General features: G+C 46.5%; 1 protein-coding gene across 1 annotated transcript in view; it reads right to left on the bottom strand.

Annotated features, from left to right (window-relative positions):
• The window catches only part of LOC122930690 (zinc finger protein 501-like), a 50,440-nt gene extending 34,834 nt beyond the window's left edge, over window positions 1-15,606 (bottom strand). The window contains exons 1-4 of the mRNA XM_044284250.1: window positions 15,507-15,606; window positions 1,694-1,840; window positions 1,414-1,581; window positions 1,206-1,329 (exon numbers count right to left, since the gene is read on the bottom strand). Of these exons, the coding sequence (XP_044140185.1) occupies window positions 1,206-1,329; window positions 1,414-1,581; window positions 1,694-1,801 (400 nt within the window). The 5' untranslated portion in view covers window positions 1,802-1,840; window positions 15,507-15,606. The remainder of the gene's footprint in view (window positions 1-1,205; window positions 1,330-1,413; window positions 1,582-1,693; window positions 1,841-15,506) is intronic.
• Window positions 15,607-20,372: the final 4,766 nt, after the last annotated feature.

The following is a 20,372-nucleotide window of genomic DNA, read 5'->3' on the forward strand; positions in this document are numbered from 1 at the left end:
CTTATTAAAATGTAATATGCAGATTTGTCTTATCTAATTATTTTTGCCTTGAGCGCCAACTACAATTGGCACATTTATGCCATAAGAGGAGGTGGTGTAGCCACTTATTTAACATATATATATATATATATATATATTTTTTTTTTTTCTTTTTTAACCTATTTTAGCTTTCACATCTTACTTGCCATCCTATAGGTGTTGGGGACTCACACAGACGAAGCTGCATGGAGTAGGAAGTGAAGTTGAGGGTCATCCTGAGCTGTGATAGAGAGAGAGAGATGCATACAAGGACACACCCCTTGAGCTGTGATAGACAGAAAGCTGCAGCAGAAAGGACACACCTCCTGAGCTATTATAACAAGACAAACACCTTGTGCTGTGATAGAGAGAGACCTCTGGAGCTGTGATAGGGAGAGAGCTGCATAAAAAGGAGAGGTTGCAGGTGGCCATTTTAACTCATTCCCGGAGAACCCCTTTAGCATTTCTTTTTTTTTTTCTTTCTTATTGCCGATTTCTTCTGTAACTGAGGCTGACATATTACAGGGTCCAGAGACGTTGTACAAGGTTATTCAGCCTCACTGCAGAGCTGATCTGGGTCTAAGACCCAGAGGCTTGGGCAGATACCTGGCCCCCTAGGTGTCGGACCCCACCAATCACACACTGATGACCTATCCAGAGTATAGGTCATCATTATATAAGTTTCAGAAAACCCTTTCAAGCACGGAGCACCCAAACGTTTATAGTCTATGAGAGGTTCAGAAGCAGTTAATGGCTATGAACACCATTGAGGACAATTTTTGTTTAATATTACATTGTGTTTTTTTTTTATATAAAATATTTTTTCGAATTAGTCTTTATTAAAGATTTTATAACAGTGACTTCTACAGCCTTCACACTTTTACTGCTCTATAGACAGTTCTTTCTGCTTCTCACTGACATCCATCTGCTCTGAGAACTCCATCTGTAGCCCTTATCTCTTCACTCCTGACAGCTCCTAAACACTCATTTAAGCTGAACTCGATCATAATTCAGCTTAAATGACTGATTATGAGCTGTCAAGATTGAAGAGATAAATGCTACAGATGAAGCCACCAGAGCCACTTTCTGAGGGATTTTAGTCAGGAGAAGGAACAGTCTGCAGAGGCAGTTTAAAATGGAGGCTGCAGAATGCAAACTTTTTTAACAATGACCAATTGGTCTCTTACCCGGTGATGTGAGGGGCTGGTGATCCTTCATAATGACGTCCTTGTGCAGATCCTTGTGTCCTTCTAAATACTCCCACTCCTCCATGGAGAAATAGACTGTGACATCCTGACACCTTATAGGAACCTGACACACACAATCATACAGTCATCCTCCAGACATCTCCTTGGAGTTATTGTATAATGTCCCAGCATTCCCAGCAGCGCTCACCTCTCGGGTCAGCAGCTCAGTGATCCTGTTGGTAAGTTCTAGGATCTTCTGCTCATGTAACAGTGAATGAAGTGGAGGCTCGGTGATGGCTCCTGGGGTCCTGCTCCATTCTCCTGACACATGGGGTGTCACACACTCACCAGACGACTTTTTCACTACTGTGTAATCCTGTGTTTGGGGAGACACCGATCACTACATGTAATCTAAGAGTCCTTCACCTTTCCAGTCATTTCCCTGTATTATTAATAGAGATAAGAGCGATGTCATGTGAGACTCTCACCTCTCCAGTTATCAGGAAGATGATCTCTAGGGTGAGGTCAAATATCCTCGTAGCCATGTGGTTTCTTCCCTCGTCCATCCTTGGTGGGTCAGTGATGAGAAGGACCATTGACTTGCAAAACAAATTGTAGCTGTAGGGTTCCTGGACCTGAGGAATCGAATGGAAAACAAGAAGGACTGAAACCACATTGCAAAACCACATTTTAAGGGATACTGTCAACAGCGACCTCCCTAGACACATAGCTGTGGTTCACCTGATTAAAACGTTATTTTTCTTATCTTGATTCGAGGCTTATTTCCCAAGTTACAATGATACTTTATCTTAATATGCAAATTAGACCTTTGGTGAAATGAGGGCATCACCATTGCTTTTGTTGCACCCAAGCACAACTCATTTCTCTGGCCAGCCCATACCTCACTGAATTGCCACTGCCTGGTCCTGTCAATCAAAGCAGCAAGGTAGGGGCTAGCCAGGGAAAGGAGCAATTTATGCGTGCAATAAGAGCAAAGGTGATGGCCTCATTGCACCAAAGGCCTAATTTGCATATTAAGAAAAAAGTATCATAACTCAGGAACGGAGTCCCGGATCAGCATAAGAAAAACTATGTTTTAATCAGGTGAACCACATCTATCTGTCTAGGGAGGTCACCGGTGACAGATTCCTTCTAATGCCCTTTTACATCTGCAACTGCACAGGTAACCATTCATTCCTCAGAACTTCCCGTATTTTCAAGTGCACTAGAGCCGCATTTACAAGCATCAATCATGGGAGATGAATGATTGCAGCTTACACAAGGCGATGTGCTGCCAACAATGATGATGTGATGTGCCACATAAAAGATGTAATTGTAGCGGTCAGGGGAGGAAGAGACCGCAGGGCAGGGTTTAAATACAGTACAGCAGACGAGGAGGCTGAAGCAGATACCGGCTTTATTAAATAACAAAAATCAGTTTAACAGTATTGTGCTGATGCACCAGGGGCGCAATCAACAAATAACAGGAACAATGTTAACAAGTTTACACAAATTTACAGGAAGGGTAACTGATCCGTGATATACTAAATGCGCTCCAACCAGCAAACACATAAGAATACAGGCTACTCTCCTCTGATATTTTCATGTCTGACCCCTGCTAACCAGGGCACGTTTCTACAACGCTCTGACTAAAGATCCCTGCTCTATACCCTATCGCAGATTTGGGCCGGTGCACACTCATAGTTCTGTAGGTAGCTGGGCAGAGATCAGTCCTGTGACATTCTCCCACGAGGTAGCTGCTTGTCTTGTTCTGGTACGTGGGGGCAGGTGTCCTCTGGCTCCTGATACAGTCGCTTACTTGTCCCAGCGCGTGGTCTTTTCCTCTCTCTCTCTAGATTGCAGGTGCAGGAATCCACTTCGGTTCAGCTCTGCCAGTAGTCCCCATGCTCTGCCACGGTCCTGCTAACCTATAGCACGTTAGCCAGGCCCAGTGTCCTGTCACAAGTCTCTCAATTGGATGACATCACTCTTCTCAGAATCACTTTTTAGTCTCTGTGTCTCTGTCCAACAGCAGCCCGACTCTCCGCTGGCCACAAGCCAGGAAACAACACACCAGCCAGCCAGTGAACTTCAAACTTCTACTACATCCCCTGGGACCAACAACTTCATTTCCTTCTTACTCAAAGACACAGTGGCCTCTTGTGGCTGGAGGAAGGCATAACAGTCTGTGTGAAATATCACTAGAAATGCAACTTGATAATTCTAGGGGCTGAACCTTACATGCCTCCCCACTTAAAGGTGCCGTCCTCGGTCTTGATATATAGTCCATAAGAAAGGAATGGTTAAAGGGGTTGTCCAAGTTATATTTATTGATGACCTATCCTGAGGATAGGTCATCAATATCAGATCGGCGTGGGTCCGACGCCAGACACCTCTGCCGATCAGCTGTTTGAAGAGGAGGCGCGCGCCGTGCCAGCGCTGCCTCCTTTTCACTGTTTACCTTCTAACCGTTGCATTCATTTTAATGGTACGGATCACTGTATAGGAGCGATCCGTACCATTGAAATGAATGGGACGGCTTGGGTGTAATTACACATGCTCACTGCTGCAGATGCAACGGCTAGAAGGTAAACAGTGAAGAGGAGGCAGCGCTGGCACGGCGAGCCTCCTCTTCAAGCAGCTGATCGGCGGGGGTGCCGGGTGTCGGACCTCCGCTGATCTGATATTGATGACCTATCCTGAGGATAGGTCATCAATAAATATAACTTGGACAACCCCTTTAATACAACTTCTAAACGGCAGTACAACCTTACAATACATACAGATGGACCAAATTAACTGATTGGCAGCGTACCTGTTTGGTGGAACCCTGCAGTAAGCCTACTAGATCTCCGGAGGTCTTGACTATTTGTTAAGACCTGACTCTCCTGACTGGGAGCTGCCAACCTGGGTTCATCCACTACAATAGGAGATTCGGATGTGGTCGAGGGTTCCTACTCATTGCAAGCCAGTACAGTTCTGTGGCAGGAGCTTTATCACCTGCCGCCTGGGAACTTTCCTCAGTGTTAGGAACGGTCCACCAGTCTTTACTATGGTTTTCATTGGGGATAATAACTCCTGATGACGGGACAGAAGTAGGTGTCCTCTGAGCAGGTGTGGGAACTTCAGACTAGCATGGCCGTAGCATATTCCTATGTAGAGTCTTTGAGGCAAACTCCTCATTTTCAACCCGTACTTCGTAGACCGGACCATTGGGGTACACTCTCTTGATCAATTTGTATGGCTGTACTTCCCAACGCTCGCTCAACTTGCCTCTGGGACGTTTCTCTCGCACCAGTACCCGGTCCCCAGGCTGCAACGGAACCTCCTGGATTGGAGGACGGTCAGTATGTGTTCTCTCTTGCAACCGCTGACCTGCAAACCGGCGCATCGTCTGGAGCCGCTGACGGTGTTCTTTCACCTATGAGGTGGTCGATCGTTCTATGATGTCCTCTGGTTGTTCTAGATCCAATTCACCGATTTCCCGACTAGCTCTTCTGAACAGTAACATGTATGGTGTGTAACCGGTGGTGGAGTGGACCAGATTATTGTAAGCCCAGACCAATTAAGGCAGATAGTCAGGCCAGTGCGGCTTCTTGTCTTCCTCTATCGTCCTCAGCATTTGAAGCAGTGTCCAGTTAAAGCGCTCGCAGGCCCCATTCCCTTGGGGATGATATGGGGTTGTCCTGGATTTTTCAATGCCATACAGTCGGTCTAGCTCCTCCATCACTTTCCTTGAAAACACGCTCCTTGATCGGAGTGAATCCGCTTCGGACACCCGTAGACCCGGAGGAAGTCTTGACAGACAGCCCGAGCTGCAGACTCAGCCGTCTGGTCCCGCATTAGGGTGACCACTGCAATCTTGGAGAAGTGGTCAATCATGACTAGGCAGTACTTTAGGCCTCTAGCTGATTGTCCCATGAGGAGATAATCTATCATTAAAGGGAACCGGTCACCTAAAAAACACCTCCCAAACCACCAGCATTACCTTAAAGTAGCCAGCTGCACCAAAATCTTGAAAATTTAACTTAAATCTCCTGCACGCGCTATGTAACAGCAGAGTTTGAAGTCAAGGGGGCAGCGGCCTCCTCGCTTCAAGTCAAGATAACCACGCCCCCTTTCCCTGCCCCTTCGCTTTTGATTGACAGTCGATAGCTTTCGGCTGTTCAGCAAAGCCGGCCAAGTGCGAGTGTGCCTCAGACGTTCACGTGCGCGGCTGTCAATCAGAGGTGAAGGGGCAGGGAAAGGGGGCGTTGTTATCTTGACTTGAAGCGAGGCGGCCGCTGCCCCCTTAACTTCAAACTCTGCTGTTACATAGCGCGTGCAGGGGATTAAAGTTCATTTTTCAAGATTTTGGTGCATCTTTGCATAGTCTTTGATGAACCGCCGGTAGTACCCAGTCAGTCCAAGAAAGGCCTTCAACTCCCACAGTGTTCTGGGCACTAGCCATTGTCGTATTGCAGCCACTTTGTCATGGGACGGCAGCACTCCGTTTTTTGGACACCGTATGGCCAGTGTTGTATCTTGGTTTTGTGCTGCCCTAGGCGAGACTAAACTCGGGCACCCCCTAATATAAATTTGACCCACCCTTTCCTGTCAAGGCCAAACCCCTTCCTCTGTAAACCCCACCCCTTCCTCTTTACAATACATTTGTGTTAGAAGTTGTGCTTTTTTAAATTTTTAGAATAATGATACAGGCAGCCATTTTATTTAATAAATGTGTTGGTTGGAGGGGAGTGAGAGGCAGTATTACACAATCTGTATATGTATAAAAAATATAAAGATTGTGTAATACTGCCCCTCATCCCCCCTCCAACAGCACAGAAACTAGCACAAATACATTAAATAAAATGGCTGTATCATTATTCTAAAAATTAAAAAAGCAGAACTTCTGCCTTTGCCTTTGCTATGGAAAGACACACAGCCCTAACTGCCCCCTGTGATCATCCAGTCGCCATATTTATCGCCAATTTAGTATTTATGGGACTCCCATAAATACTAAATTGGCAATAAATATGGCGACTGGATAATCACAGGGGGCAGTTAGGGCTGTGTTTTTCCATAGCAAAGGCAGATTCACAGGCTACCACCCATAAAAGGCCACCCATACACTGCAGGGGGCAGACAGTGCATGATCCTCCGTAATGTAGCGGCACCCACCTATGTGGCCCATACACTGCAGGGGGCAGACAGGGCATGATCCACTGTAATGTAGGGGCACCCACCTATGTGGTCCATACACTGCAGGGGGCAGACAGGGCATTACAGCCACCACTTACTGACTCAGGGCAGCAGGTAGATGAACACGAACAGGATCAGGTCAAACAGGAGGAAGACCCAGATGTCGAACCAGTAGGAGTGCCGAGACAGCGTCAGCAGGCAGCCCCGAGCCTCCCTCCTCCGCTCTGCCAGCTCTGCGGACACGGTCTCCGGCCTGACTTCATTTTGCCGCTGTGCTCGCTGCTGAGTGTCCATGCTGCGATGCGTCCGTGTCTCACAGTGCAACGTCGAGTCTTGAGGTCTTTGACAGGGAGGGGTCATGTGACAGGAAGAGGTTACGTTGTCTCTATGGTGAGAACGCGGAGTGTCATCCTCTCATGCTGCCGCCCCATTGGCAAGTGCCACCCTAAGCAAATGCCTTGTTTGCCTCATGATAGATACACCCCTGCATGTGGCCCAAGTACTCGATCTCCCTCTTGAAGAGATGACACCTCTTTGGATTTACTTTCAGGCCATGGGATCGCAGTCGCTAGAGTACCTGGCCTAGTCGATTCAGGTGTTCCTGAAAGGTATCGGAGTACACAATAATATTGTCCAGGTATATCAGAGTGGCTTCAAAATTCAGGTCTCCCAGACATCTCTCCATCAGCCGCTGGAAGGTGCACGGGGCATTAGACAGCCCGAATGGCATCCTGTTGAAATCAAATAGTTCCATGTGGAGTATGAATGCTGTCTTTGCCCTGTCCTGCTCTGCTACCAGTACCTGCCAGTACCTGCTTGCTAGATCCAGGGTGGAGAAGTATTTCGCCCATCCTAGAGTTGTCAGAGACTCCTCGATGCGAGGCAGAGGGTATGAGTCTCGCGCAGTGCACGCATTCAACCGCCGGTAATCCACACAAAATCAAATAGTGCCGTCCTTCTTGACAAGCACCACTGGGGCTGCCCAAGGACTCTGGCTACCCCGCACCACTCTGGAATCTATCATCAGTTTCAACAATGTCTTCACTTTCTGGTACAACTTGGGCGGAATCTGCTGATATCTCTCCCAAATTGGAGGAGTGTCCCCCGTCGGTATCTCATGCACAATAGCATCTGTGCAGCCAAAGTCATCTGCATGGCGGGCAAATGCAGTCTGATTTTATCACAGCATGGTTTCAACTTCTCGGAAGTGGTCTGAACTTAGAGCCTTCACATCTATCTCCATTTGGTCCAAGATGGTTCTTCCATTCCTTTTTGGGATCAGCGCCTCTTCTGCGCTGGCAGTAACTGCCAGGGTCCAAACAGCCTCATTTACCGGAGCTAGAGTCACTTTTCTCCAACTCAGCACTTCTCCCCGATGTAGGTACACATGAGCCATTTCCACTCCTGGCGTCAAGGAGACTTCTAGATGTCCCATAGTCACAGCTCTTATGGGTACTCGTCCATTGTGGACCACTGCCAGTGTCCTGGCCAGCAGAGCATCCTGGCCTAGCTCCCCTAGGCCTATCAGTTCAATGATCACCTCCATACCTTCAAGTTTGCGGAAGGTTCCCACAGGCAGTGTCAGGGAGGCTGAGGGTAGCCCTTCCCGGCACTCGGATAGTTCCCACAGACTGATGTGCTGGGACACTCTTCTGCGTCCCACAGAATCGGATCAACCGTTGAAATGCTTTCTGGGTAGGTTTGTGCGGACTGGCTTGCTTCCAATAACCGGTCCCGTTTAGTAAACATGATCTGGTACAATTCTCACAGAATATCATGCCCATTATCACCGGTACATCCTTTTTGAACGTCTCGTGGACCAGCAGGATATCTTTTCTCCCTACTTCTTGTCCACATAGCCGTACATTCATCCACACGACTCCCGTGACAGGGATCTGTTGTTGATTAGCCGCTGTAACCCGGATCAATGTCTCTCACTCTGGCTTGGCCAGCGCATGAAAGTAATGGTTGAAGTATGACTCAGGCATAGTTGTTGTTGCCTGTGACCCAGTATCCACTAAGCAGTCAACAGGAATACCTTCAAATTTAGCTCGTATGATGGGACACCCTGCAACCAGATGTTCGAAGCAGTGCTGGGTATCTTGGCTCTCCTCCTCCCACACAGTATGCCCCACTACTGCGGGGGCCGGAAGTTTAATGGTGGTTCAAGGTGTCCAGACGGATCACTCCGACACCCTCTGGGGAAGTGTCCGTAATTTCCACACCGCCAACACTGTGCCTCTTGGCATCCTTCTCTGCATGTGGGAGGTGCCCTTAGAACTTGACTGGCTGGCCTCAGTGGAGGATATTGAGGAATTTGGTGGGAAGGTAAATTAGGGTGCGGATGTTCTGGTGTAGGAACCCACAGGACCGCCGGATAGGTTTGTTGTTGGGCCGGATAGGTTTGTTGTTGGGCCAGATAGGCAGCCTCAGGGGTATAGCACGACCCCATCCGTCTTTCCATGTGCGTCAACTACTCGTGCATAGCACTCAGGGAGCTCTGCAAGTCTTGTACCACCAGTGGCGTCGCCAGGGGGGGGCCAGAGGGGGCCACGGCCCCCCCAACATCATGCTGGGCCCCCCCATGTGCCCCCCCAACTAAAATGCGCCCCCCCCTGCTGCCAGCAGCATTCACTTGACTGATCCGAGTTCAGCTCAGCTCAGTCACACTCTCTCTCTCACCTCACGCTGCTGGCAGCAGGGACGCAGGGAGCCGAAGCCTGAGGGAGGGACGGGGAGGAGCGTAATGTGATCTCAGAGTGGAGGCTGCTTCTGCCAGCCCCACCCCTCCCCGCCCACCAACCAATCACCGACCAGAGCTGAGGGGGCAAGGCAAGCACAGCACACCAGCAGCTCTCTGAATCGTGTCGTCTGAGTCACACAAGTAAGTGCAGGGGAGTCTAATAGAAAGGAATCGAATGAGTCACAAGTTAAAAGAATCTAAAGATCCGACTTAGTTTGTGACTCATTCGATTCATTGAGTTAAAAGAGCAGTGAGTCAGAGGGTAGAACAGGTAAGGCTACTTTCACACTTGCGCTTGATCGGATCCGTTCTGAACGGATCCGATCATATAATGCAGACGGAGGCTCCGTTCAGTACGGATCCGTCTGCATTAATAACTTAGAAAAATTTCTAAGTCTGAAAGTAGCCTGAGCAGATCCGTTCAGACTTTCAATGTAAAGTCAATGGGGGACGGATCCGCTTGAAGATTGAGCCATATGGTGTCATCTTCAAGCGGATCCGTTCCCATTGACTTACATTGTAAGTCTGAACGGATCCGCTCGCCTCCGCACGGCCAGGCAGACAGCTGAAAGCTGCAAGCAGCGTTCAGCTGTCCGCCTGGCCGTGCAGAGGCGAGCGGAGCGGAGGCTGAACGCCGCCAGACTGATGCAGTCTGAGCGGATCCGCTCCATTGAGACTGCATCAGGGCTGGACGGAAGCGTTCGGGTCCGCTCGTGAGCTCCTTCAAACGGAGCTCACGAGCGGACAGCAGAACGCTAGTGTGAAAGTAGCCTTACACTGAGGCTGAGGCTGCTTTTGTTGCAGCAGTGATAAGATTAAGGGACAGGAGAAGTGACAGATGACACAAGAGTTTAGATTACAGGTTGAATTAAATTAACCCTTTAGAATCAAATTGGCTTCTCAGGAGATATATATGTTAAAGGCATCTCATTCAGTAGCTATATAACTAAGGGCCCTTTCACACTTGCATTGTCCGGATCCGGCGTGTACTCCACTTGCCGGAGGTACACGCCGGATCCGGAAAAACGCAAGTGTACTGAAAGCATTTGAAGACGGATCCGTCTTCAAAATGCGTTCAGTGTTACTATGGCAGCCAGGACGCTATTAAAGTCCCGGTTGCCATAGTAGTAGTGAGGAGCGGGGGAGCGGTATACTTACAGTCCGTGCGGCTCCCGGGGCGCTCCAGAATGACATCAGAGCGCCCCATGCGCATGGATGATGTGTACATGCGATCACGTCATCCATGCGCCTGGGGCGCCCTGACGTCACTCTGGAGCGCCCCGGGAGCCGCACGGACGGTAAGTATGCTGCTCCCCACTACACTTTACCATGGCTGCCAGGACTTTAGCGTCCCGGCATCCATGGTAACCATTGAGAAAAAGCTAAACGTCGTATCTGGCAATGCGCCGAAACGACGTTTAGCTTAAGGCCGGATCCGGATCAATGCCTTTCAATGGGCATTAATTCCGGATCCGGCCTTGCGGCAAGTCTTCAGGATTTTTGGCCGGAGCAAAAAGTACTGCATGCTGCAGTATTTTCTCCTGCCAAAAAACGTTCCGTTCCGGAACTGAAGACATCCTGATGCATCCTGAACGGATTTCTATCCATTCGGAATGCATTAGGATAAAACTGATCAGGATTCTTCCGGCATAGAGCCCCGACGACGGAACTCTATGCCGGATCCGGACAACGCAAGTGTGAAAGGGGCCTAAGGGTGGGTTCACATCACCTTTATGGATTGTACTGTCAGTGTCAGACTGTTGTCACTGTGGGTAACATTGCACACCACAGTGACAGCTTCTGACTCCTGTCTGACTCCTGACTCCTCCTGTCCGGCGTCAGCCTCAGCTTCCCTTTACTATAATAAATCACTCAATACTAGTAATCAGAGTTCAGAGAGAGCTGAAGAAGACGAGCCGACTGCACTGAGTCAGCAGCGCAGCAAGTAGTGAGTGAATCGAATGTATCAAGCATCTGCGCATGCGCACCGGCACCTAGAGTCTTCGGTTCACTTGCGAGTCAGCTCAGCAGTCTGACTCACCAAGTGAACCGAAGATCCGATTCATGAATTGGTTCATTTGAATGAGCTGATTCAAATGAACCGATTCACCTAAAAGATCCGAACTTCCCATCACTAAGCGGCGGTGCAGGGGAGGGAGAGGCGTGTCCCTTCCCCTTGCTCTGATAGGCTGCAGGCACTAGACCGGCAGCCTATCAGAGGCCGGCGCAGGCGCGCGATGACGTCATCGCGCCGCCTGAGCCATACAGCGTGGGACACAGGCCAGAAGAGGCCTGCATCGCATCGCTAACACTGAGGTAAGTATAATTTTTTTTTTTTTTTTTTACAATAGTGATACTTGGGGGGGGGGGGGGACTTACCTAATAATGGCACATGATGGGGGGGGCTTACTTAATAATGGCACATTGGGGGGGACTTACTTAATGATGGCTGGACTTTTCTTCCCTGTTGCGGTTTTAGGTATTGGGTAAAGTATCGCAGCATTTCTAAGTGTACTTGTGTAAATGTATCGTTGTTATAGCTGCCCCCCCTACTTTTGTCCTGGCCCCCAGTGTGCCCCCCCAAAATTTAAAAGCTAGAGACGCCACTGTGTACCACCCTGACCAGGACCTCTTCATTCTTTCTAACTCCGAGAGGTGTGGCAGTCTGGGTCCGTATCACTCTGGAGGCATAACTTTCTTCCTTGCTTTGTGCCAAAGCTTCTGCCAATATTTGTCGAAAGGTTAGGGTAGGTTCCACCCTAACTCGTTCCCGCAGGGCCTGTCTCAGGGGAGTGCAGTAGAGTCCCAGAATGAATTGTTGCCACAGTATCCAGTCTACGGGTCCCAGGCCGGTTACTCCATCTGCCTCTTTTTTCTGTACCTCTGCCAATACTTCCTGTAGCGCTGTCGCATATTGTGAGACCCCTTCGTCTTCCTGCTGAATCCAGTAAAAGAACTTTGCCCTAAAGGTGTCCTGCACTAGCTGTTTCACTGTATATTTCTTCCAGAAATCACACAATCTCTTTCAATGTATTGCGCATGGCTTTTGGTTGTAGAAGAACATTTCTTCGGGCCTCACCCTCTAGGGAGGCCAAAGCGATTTCCACCTGTAGTTCTGAGCTGACATTGTAAATCCTAGCAGCACTCTGTAACCTGGTCACCCAGTCCGACAGTGACATGTTCTGGCCATCAAATTTGGGCAGCAAGGTAAACAGCGTGCCCATAGGGAGGGCCCTTGCAGAAGTTCCACCATTTCCTGAGGTACTCACATTAGCTGTCTGACCCCTGCTAACCAGGGTACGTTTCTACAACGCTTTGGCTAAAGAATCTTGCTCTATGCCCTATCGCAGGTTAGCACCAATGCACACTCAGAGATCAGTCCTGTCACATTCTCCCACGAGGTAGCTGCTTGTCTTGGTCTGGTACGTGGGGGCAGGTGTCGTCTGGCTCCTGATACAGTCGCTTACTTGTCCCAGTGCGTGGTCTTTTCCTCTCTCTCTCTCTAGATTGCAGGTGCAGGAATCCACTTCAGTTCAGCTCTGCCAGTAGTCCCCATCCTCTGCCACGGTCCCGCTAACCTATAGCACGTTAGCCAGGCCCAGTGTCCTGTCACAATTGGACGATATCACTCAGAATCACTTTTTAGTCTCTGTGGCTCTGTCCAACCGCAGCCCGTCTCTCCGCTCGCCACCAGCCAGGAAACAACACACCAGCCAGCCCGGGAACTTCAAACTTCTACTACATCCCCTGGGACCAACAACTTCATTTCTTTCTTACTCAAAGACATAGTGGCCTCTTGTGGCTGGAGGAAGGCATAACAGTCTGTGTGAAATATTATCACTAGAAATGCAACTTGATAATTCTAGAGGCTGACCCTTACACAATCACCAGATGAACCATGTAACAGGGGCTTTTCATGAAGTACAGTGTCTGACTAATTGGGAATTATAAAGAATTTCTGAAGGCACACAACAGAAGTGACTCAGCTATTAATGTCCTGAATTTTTCACTTTATAAGACACACTTTTTCCCCCAAAAGTTGGGGGAAAATGGCAACGCATCTTATAAAGCAAATACTAGTGAGGGCTCCCGTTATGGAAGCCCTTGCTAGTCTGCAAGAGTCGCGGGGAGAGATGAGTGAAGCGCTGTACTCACCCGTCCTCCCTGATCTTCCTCCCTGGGGCGGCACTACAATGTACTGACTGCGTACAGCGTCAGGACATAATGAGCGTACTATGACCTGACGCGGCACACAATCAGGTAACAGTACAGCGTGGACCTGGAGAAGACCAGGGAGCAGGACTGCAGGAGAGCCCGCAAACATGCACAATATTGGCGGAGCAGGAGAGCTTAGTTAGTTTATTTATTTTAGCTCTGATGGGGGTCTGAAATTGGGCTCTGACATGGAGGTCTAAAGGGGGTCTTATTTGAGGTTTCATATGGAGGTCTGAGCTGAGGATCTGATATGGGGGTCTGAGCTGAGCATCTGATATGGGGGTCTGAGCTGAGCATCTGATATGGGGGTCTGAGCTGAGGATCTGATATGGGGGTCTGAGCTGAGGATCTGATATGGGGGTCTGAGCTGAGGATCTGATATGGGGGTCTGAGCTGAGGATCTGATATGGGGGTCTGAGCTGAGGATCTGATATGGGGGTCTGAGCTGAGGATCTGATATGGGGGTCTGAGCTGAGGATCTGATATGGGGGTCTGAGCTGAGGATCTGATATGGGGGTCTGAGCTGAGAATCTGATATGGGGGTCTGAGCTGAGGATCTGATATGGGGGTCTGAGCTGAGGATCTGATATGGGGGTCTGCTCTGAGGATCTGATATGGGGGTCTGCTCTGAGGATCTGATATGGGGGTCTGCTCTGAGGATCTGATATGGGGTCTGCTCTGAGGATCTGATATGGGGGTCTGCTCTGAGGATCTGATATGGGGGTCTGCTCTGAGGATCTGATATGGGGGTCTGCTCTGAGGATCTGATATGGGGGTCTGCTCTGAGGATCTGATATGGGGGTCTGCTCTGAGGATCTGATATGGGGGTCTGCTCTGAGGATCTGATATGGGGGTCTGCTCTGAGGATCTGATATGGGGGTCTGCTCTGAGGATCTGATATGGGGGTCTGCTCTGAGGATCTGATATGGGGGTCTGCTCTGAGGATCTGATATGGGGGTCTGCTCTGAGGATCTGATATGGGGGTCTGCTCTGAGGATCTGATATGGGGGTCTGCTCTGAGGATCTGATATGGGGGTCTGCTCTGAGGATCTGATATGGGGGTCTGCTCTGAGGATCTGATATGGGGGTCTGCTCTGAGGATCTGATATGGGGGTCTCTGAGGATCTGATATGGGGGTCTGCTCTGAGGATCTGATATGGGGGTCTGCTCTGAGGATCTGATATGGGGGTCTGCTCTGAGGATCTGATATGGGGGTCCTGCTCTGAGGATCTGATATGGGGGTCTGCTCTGAGGATCTGATATGGGGGTCTGCTCTGAGGATCTGATATGGGGGTCTGCTCTGAGGATCTGATATGGGGGTCTGCTCTGAGGATCTGATATGTGGGTCTGCTCTGAGGATCTGATATGTGGGTCTGCTCTGAGGATCTGATATGTGGGTCTGCTCTGAGGATCTGATATGTGGGTCTGCTCTGAGGATCTGATATGTGGGTCTGCTCTGAGGATCTGATATGGGGGTCTGCTCTGAGGATCTGATATGGGGGTCTGCTCTGAGGATCTGATATGGGGTCTGCTCTAAAGGATCTTATATGGAGGTCTGATCTGAGGTCCTGATATGAAGGTCTGATGTGAGATCCTGATATGAGGGTCTGATGTGAGGTCCTGATATGGGAGTCTGATCGGATGTCTGATAAAAAAATATATTTTTCTTATTTTTATCTGAAACCTAGGTGCATCTTATAAAAGCAAAAAATATATGAAAATGAACAAGAAATAATGCAGATAGAATGAAGCCATGGGGTACAAACATTATAAGAAGTAACTTACTGTACACAACACATCCACTTGAACTCCCTTCCTGGATCACTTATCACAGGGTCTAATGTCCTTATTATCCATTTTGGAGATGATTCTCCCACAGATAGGTTCTCAGTGCTCCACCACCAGTCCTCCAAATGTACTAGAGCTCCAAGGTCTATGTACTGAATGTATAGGATTATAATAAAAGTAATACGCTTCTCTGGACTAAAGACTCCTCACTTCATCCCATATAAAAGGAATCATAAAAACAGTCCGAACTTACAGTCACATTCTGACACTGACAGAAAGAGACCTCACTCTGATATTACACATCAGCTCAACATTCATTTTATCTACCGATTCAATTTACCGAAACAGTACCTAGAACATCCTTGAGTAATTACCTAATGGGGCAACAGTCTTGGCAAGTTCACAATATTCAGTATTGCTCCATAACATGCTTGTAACCAGCCACAGGAATTCTATGCATTACAAATACAGGAAGTTTGTGTTCCAGATACAGGAAGTATCATGTGTCTTGCATTCCACAGACATGGGAAGTGTCTTGCATTCCACAGACAGGAAGTGCAATGTGTTCCAAATACAGGAAGTTCCATGTGTTCCAAATACAGGAAGTTCCATGTGTTCCAAATACAGGAAGTGCCTTGTGTTCCAAATACAGGAAGTGCCTTGTGTTCCAAATACAGGAAGTGCCTTGTGTTCCAAATACAGGAAGTGCCTTGTGTTCCAAATACAGGAAGTGCCTTGTGTTCCAAATACAGGAAGTGCCTTGTGTTCCAAATACAGGAAGTGCCATAAGTATTATGAAAATATTTGCAAACCAACATTAAATTTACCATAAAAAGCTGGCCATACACCTTCGGTAACTGACTGACTCCCCCATACATGTGCACTGCACACACTCAGAAGGTTTTCAATAAGGAAAGAGGAGAAAGCCACTGATATCTAGACACCTCTGTTGGTGGTTTAACATTTATCTTGTCTAGCGGTCAGAGGAGAAAGAGACCCCAGGGCAGGGTTCAAATACTGTACAGCAGACGAGGATGCTGAAACACACATCATGACAGGAACAATGTTAACGAATTTACACAAATTTACAGGAAGGGTAATTGATCTGTGATATACTAAATGCACTCCCACTAGCAAACACATAAAAATACAGGCTACTCTCCTCTGATAATTTCCTGTCTGATCCCTGCTATAATCAGGGCATGTTTCTACAACGCTCTGACTAAAGATTCCTGCTCTATGCCCTATCGCAGGTTAGCACCGGTGCACACTCACAGTTCTGTAGGTAGCAGGGCAGAGATCAGTCCTGTCACATTCTCCCATGAGGTAGCTGCTTGTCTTGGTCTGGTAGGTGCGGGCAGGTGACGTCTGGCTCCAGATACAGTCGCTTGCTTGTCCTAGCACGTTGTCTTTTCCTCTTTCTCTCTCTCTCTAGATTTCAGGGACAGGAATACAACATCAGTTCAGCTTTGCCAGGAGTCCCCCCCCCCCCAGTCCTCTGCCATGGTCCCGCTAACCTATAGCACGTTAGCCAGGCCCCGTGTCCTGTCACAAGTCTCTCAATTGGACAATATCACTTTTCTCAGAATCACATTTTAGTCTCTGTGGATCTGTCCAACTGCAGCCAGACTCTCAGCTTGTCGTGCCTTTTCATAGGTAAATACATTGATATCCAATTCATTTTTAGTCAAGATGGATGTTCATTAACTTTAAGAGCCATGCTAGACTATAGTTACAATTTTGTATGTCTTGAGAAGGCCAAAGTAAGGTCACACGAAGGTTTCTACTTTTTAGTGTTATTCTTCTCATGAATGTACCAGTCTTAGAAGAGGCCTTCTTATCTACTTTAAAATTTATGACAGGGAGGTAAAGATAAGCTCTATGCAGCTGGTGATAATTACCTATACAATTAGGCATTTATTAATGAAGCAAAATATATAATATTCATGTATTCATTTAATGAGCCTTAGTCCTTAGCATAAGACAATCAGTAGGACATATAATATATATTATACTGTTATATGTTATGAAGACAACATGTATCCAGTATATTATATAAAACACAAAGAAAATAGCAGCAGCACTACTTAACTGGTGGAGCCGAGTGCAAAAAATCCTCTGACCTTAGGCCGTCGGGTCAATTTGTTATAGATTTTTCAAAGAAGAGGCAGCACTCCAAGATATGGTGAATAACGACCCTCTTTATTTCCCTGTGCGACGTTTCAACTGCTCCTTGCAGTCTTTCTCAAGCACAGTATATTATATATATTTCTCATTAGAGAATTAGAGAATCTTTGTCTCTAAAAGAGTGTCTGTGAAGATGTGTGTTTTGTAACAATTATTTACCTCTTTGGTATGAGAGGAGGTACTGATATCTCTGAGAAAACAAAGCTATTCAAGTTATTTATGATGCACAAATAAACAGTGTGAGAAACATTCAGAGACGCCTAGAGGTCTGTCTCTAATTGCTACAAGTGTCAAATCTAATCCCTATAGCCTTGAATTAAAGCTTTTAAGGTCAATTGTATATTATACCTTTATTCAGACTTACAGAAGTTAACCCTTTATACTAGGATGCAAATAGCTTACACAGCAGTGCCACCTAGGTATGAGTAGGTGACATTACAACAGTAGCAAAAGTGCATTCTGGGTAAGGTTATGATGTCATTTCTTATCAATAGTCACGCCCATCCGATTATGATTGGAAACTTCCAAACTAGGAAGGTGTGTCTAACTGATAAGTTTGTGTTCATAAACCATACACAGGGGGGAGAAAAAAGAGACAGAGAAAAAGAACACACACAAGAAAGAGAGGAGAGAGAAGTGGAGCTCTCTAGAGGTGTCTATCAGGATGAAAGCCATGGTTACATGCGCTATAATGGACCACCCAGCTTTCCTAGGAGCAGAAGTGAGATTTCTACTAGGACTTGGTAAGAGACACAGAAAATTATATTTCATTTTATTAAGACTAATTTGATAGTGTGGGTTAAATTATACCATCTAGATTGGCGAATAAATACATTAATTAATTGATCATCTCCATATTGAGATGTAGTTTTAGGATATTGTGAGGCTTCATTCTACCTGCAGAAGAATCAAGACTCATAATCTAGCAAAGCATTAAATAATTGCTTAGATATATATATATATATATATATATATTGATAGAACATTCTTTGCCAAGCTAAGTGATGGATTCCCACAGGAAAGACTTATTTCAAGTCCTTCCCATTTAAGATATGGTCTAGCAAAGATCCTATATCTCTGTCATTTGTCTTAATAGTCTTACCAAAGTCATATGTGTGAAAATAGTCCAGGATGGGGCGGAAGGATACAGTTATCTCTTCTAAGTTATATCCTTGAATGGATTTGCCCATGCCTGAAGTCATGTGACGTGTAGTTGGTTAGAAGGGGGCGGAATGTATTTAGCATTATATATTGATGTCTAGGATTAGACATGCCCGTCCTGATATCATGAGGTTTCCTCCGAACAGAGAAGTGATGTATATAAATGATGTTCCTACTTGATATCCTAACCTAATAATAGCTTGGTTATAATGTGACAAGTTATTTCCACTCACATGTATCGTTAAGCTTGTAATGCTTTATATATTCATTTGCATGTATCATTGTGTTTATTTACTTATATATGTTTATAATCTTGTAACCAATAAATCTGCATATTTTTATAAACCTGTGTATTATTGTATAATGCAGAACTACATGTTTTATCATTAACGTCATCTCACGTCAAAAAGAACTTATTTATCTGAGGAAATAGTCGGACTCAGATGTGAATTGTATCAATTAGCTTGTCTACAATTCACCAGGTCATGATTTTAAGAATTTAAGACAAATTTTATAAATTAATTTTTTTTTATGATTAATTATTTTTATGACCATAATTAATAATTCTTAATTGAAATATTACCCCCGACAAGCTCACCACCAGCCAGGAAAACACACACCAGACAAAGCCCGGGAACTTAAAACTCCTCCTACATCCTCTGAAACAAACAACTTTATTTCTTTCTTACTCAAAGACACAGCGACCTCTTGTGGCTGAAATAAGTCATCACAGTCTGTGTAAAACATTACACCACGCAACAAAAAATACTTTTCGCCTGCCACTGGGCAAAACCATTTGTCCTATACTAAATCAAGTGTGCGGATTACAAATCCGAAGTCAGAATTGTTGTAACACGTCACAAAATTTTGCTGTACAAAATTTTGCTGTACATAAGTATGCCTAAATGATTTAAGCATTTGGAAAGCATTGATTAATTTTGAACAGAACGCATTTTACTATTTTAATGGAATAACAACATTTCTAAAAGTCTTGTTTTTCAGTTTAAAAGTCTTACTTGAGCGAGGCCCAGTACTGTTAAGAGTGCTTCAGGCATCTGCTTTTGCGTTTGTGAACAGTCATTTTCCTATTGCAAAAATTGCAGTCCCCCATCCTGTTGGGATTCCAGCAGCCTTGATAACTGTTCTCCATTGTAGAAATATCTTTATGGAACCGCTCTCCATGTTCATCACTAGTGACGGACGAACATTGGCCCGGGGCGGTTTGCAAACGTGATCGCGCGGAAGCGATCAAATGTTCGCGAACCGCAAGTTTGCAGTGGGCCCCATTCACTTTAATGGCAGGCGAACCTCAAAAACCTTCAGCTCATTTTTTCAGCCCCCAAATACAAGAAGTGCACAAATTGTCCCACAACATGGACAGTGACATACTAGAGGGGGGTCAATGGCAAAAATTCCCACAAAAAATATGTATTTTAATCAGGGGCCATTTTTTTGTGTCTTAAATTGAAAGTCTCAAAAATGTGGCCGCCTGGAGCCTAGAAATTTTTTATTTTAGGCTACGAAAGTTCAGGCCCCAAACATTAGGCATTCACAGGACAGAAAACATCAAGTGATTATGTGGCTGGAGGTATATTAGACGGTCATTGGATATCAATTTTACTTCCAGCCAGTGGAGTACAGGCCCCAAAAATTATTCATCCAATGTACAGAAAAGAACAAGCTTTGTCTTCTTCTCATTGTCTGTCGCTAGTAGAGACCTAAGCATGGCAGGCAGGTTCCCCCAGAAGTATCTTGCTGGATGAGCAGCAAATACCGCACTTGCATCAATCTTGACAGGATTCGGCTCCAGGTGTAAAGGAATTTTTTTTTTGGAATGCATCTCCATCGCAACACCCTAAACGTTGTTGAATAAACTAGCAATTCAATGTAAC

The sequence above is a fragment of the Bufo gargarizans genome, chromosome 3 (assembly GCF_014858855.1).
Source record: "Bufo gargarizans isolate SCDJY-AF-19 chromosome 3, ASM1485885v1, whole genome shotgun sequence".
Taxonomy (NCBI): domain Eukaryota; kingdom Metazoa; phylum Chordata; class Amphibia; order Anura; family Bufonidae; genus Bufo; species Bufo gargarizans.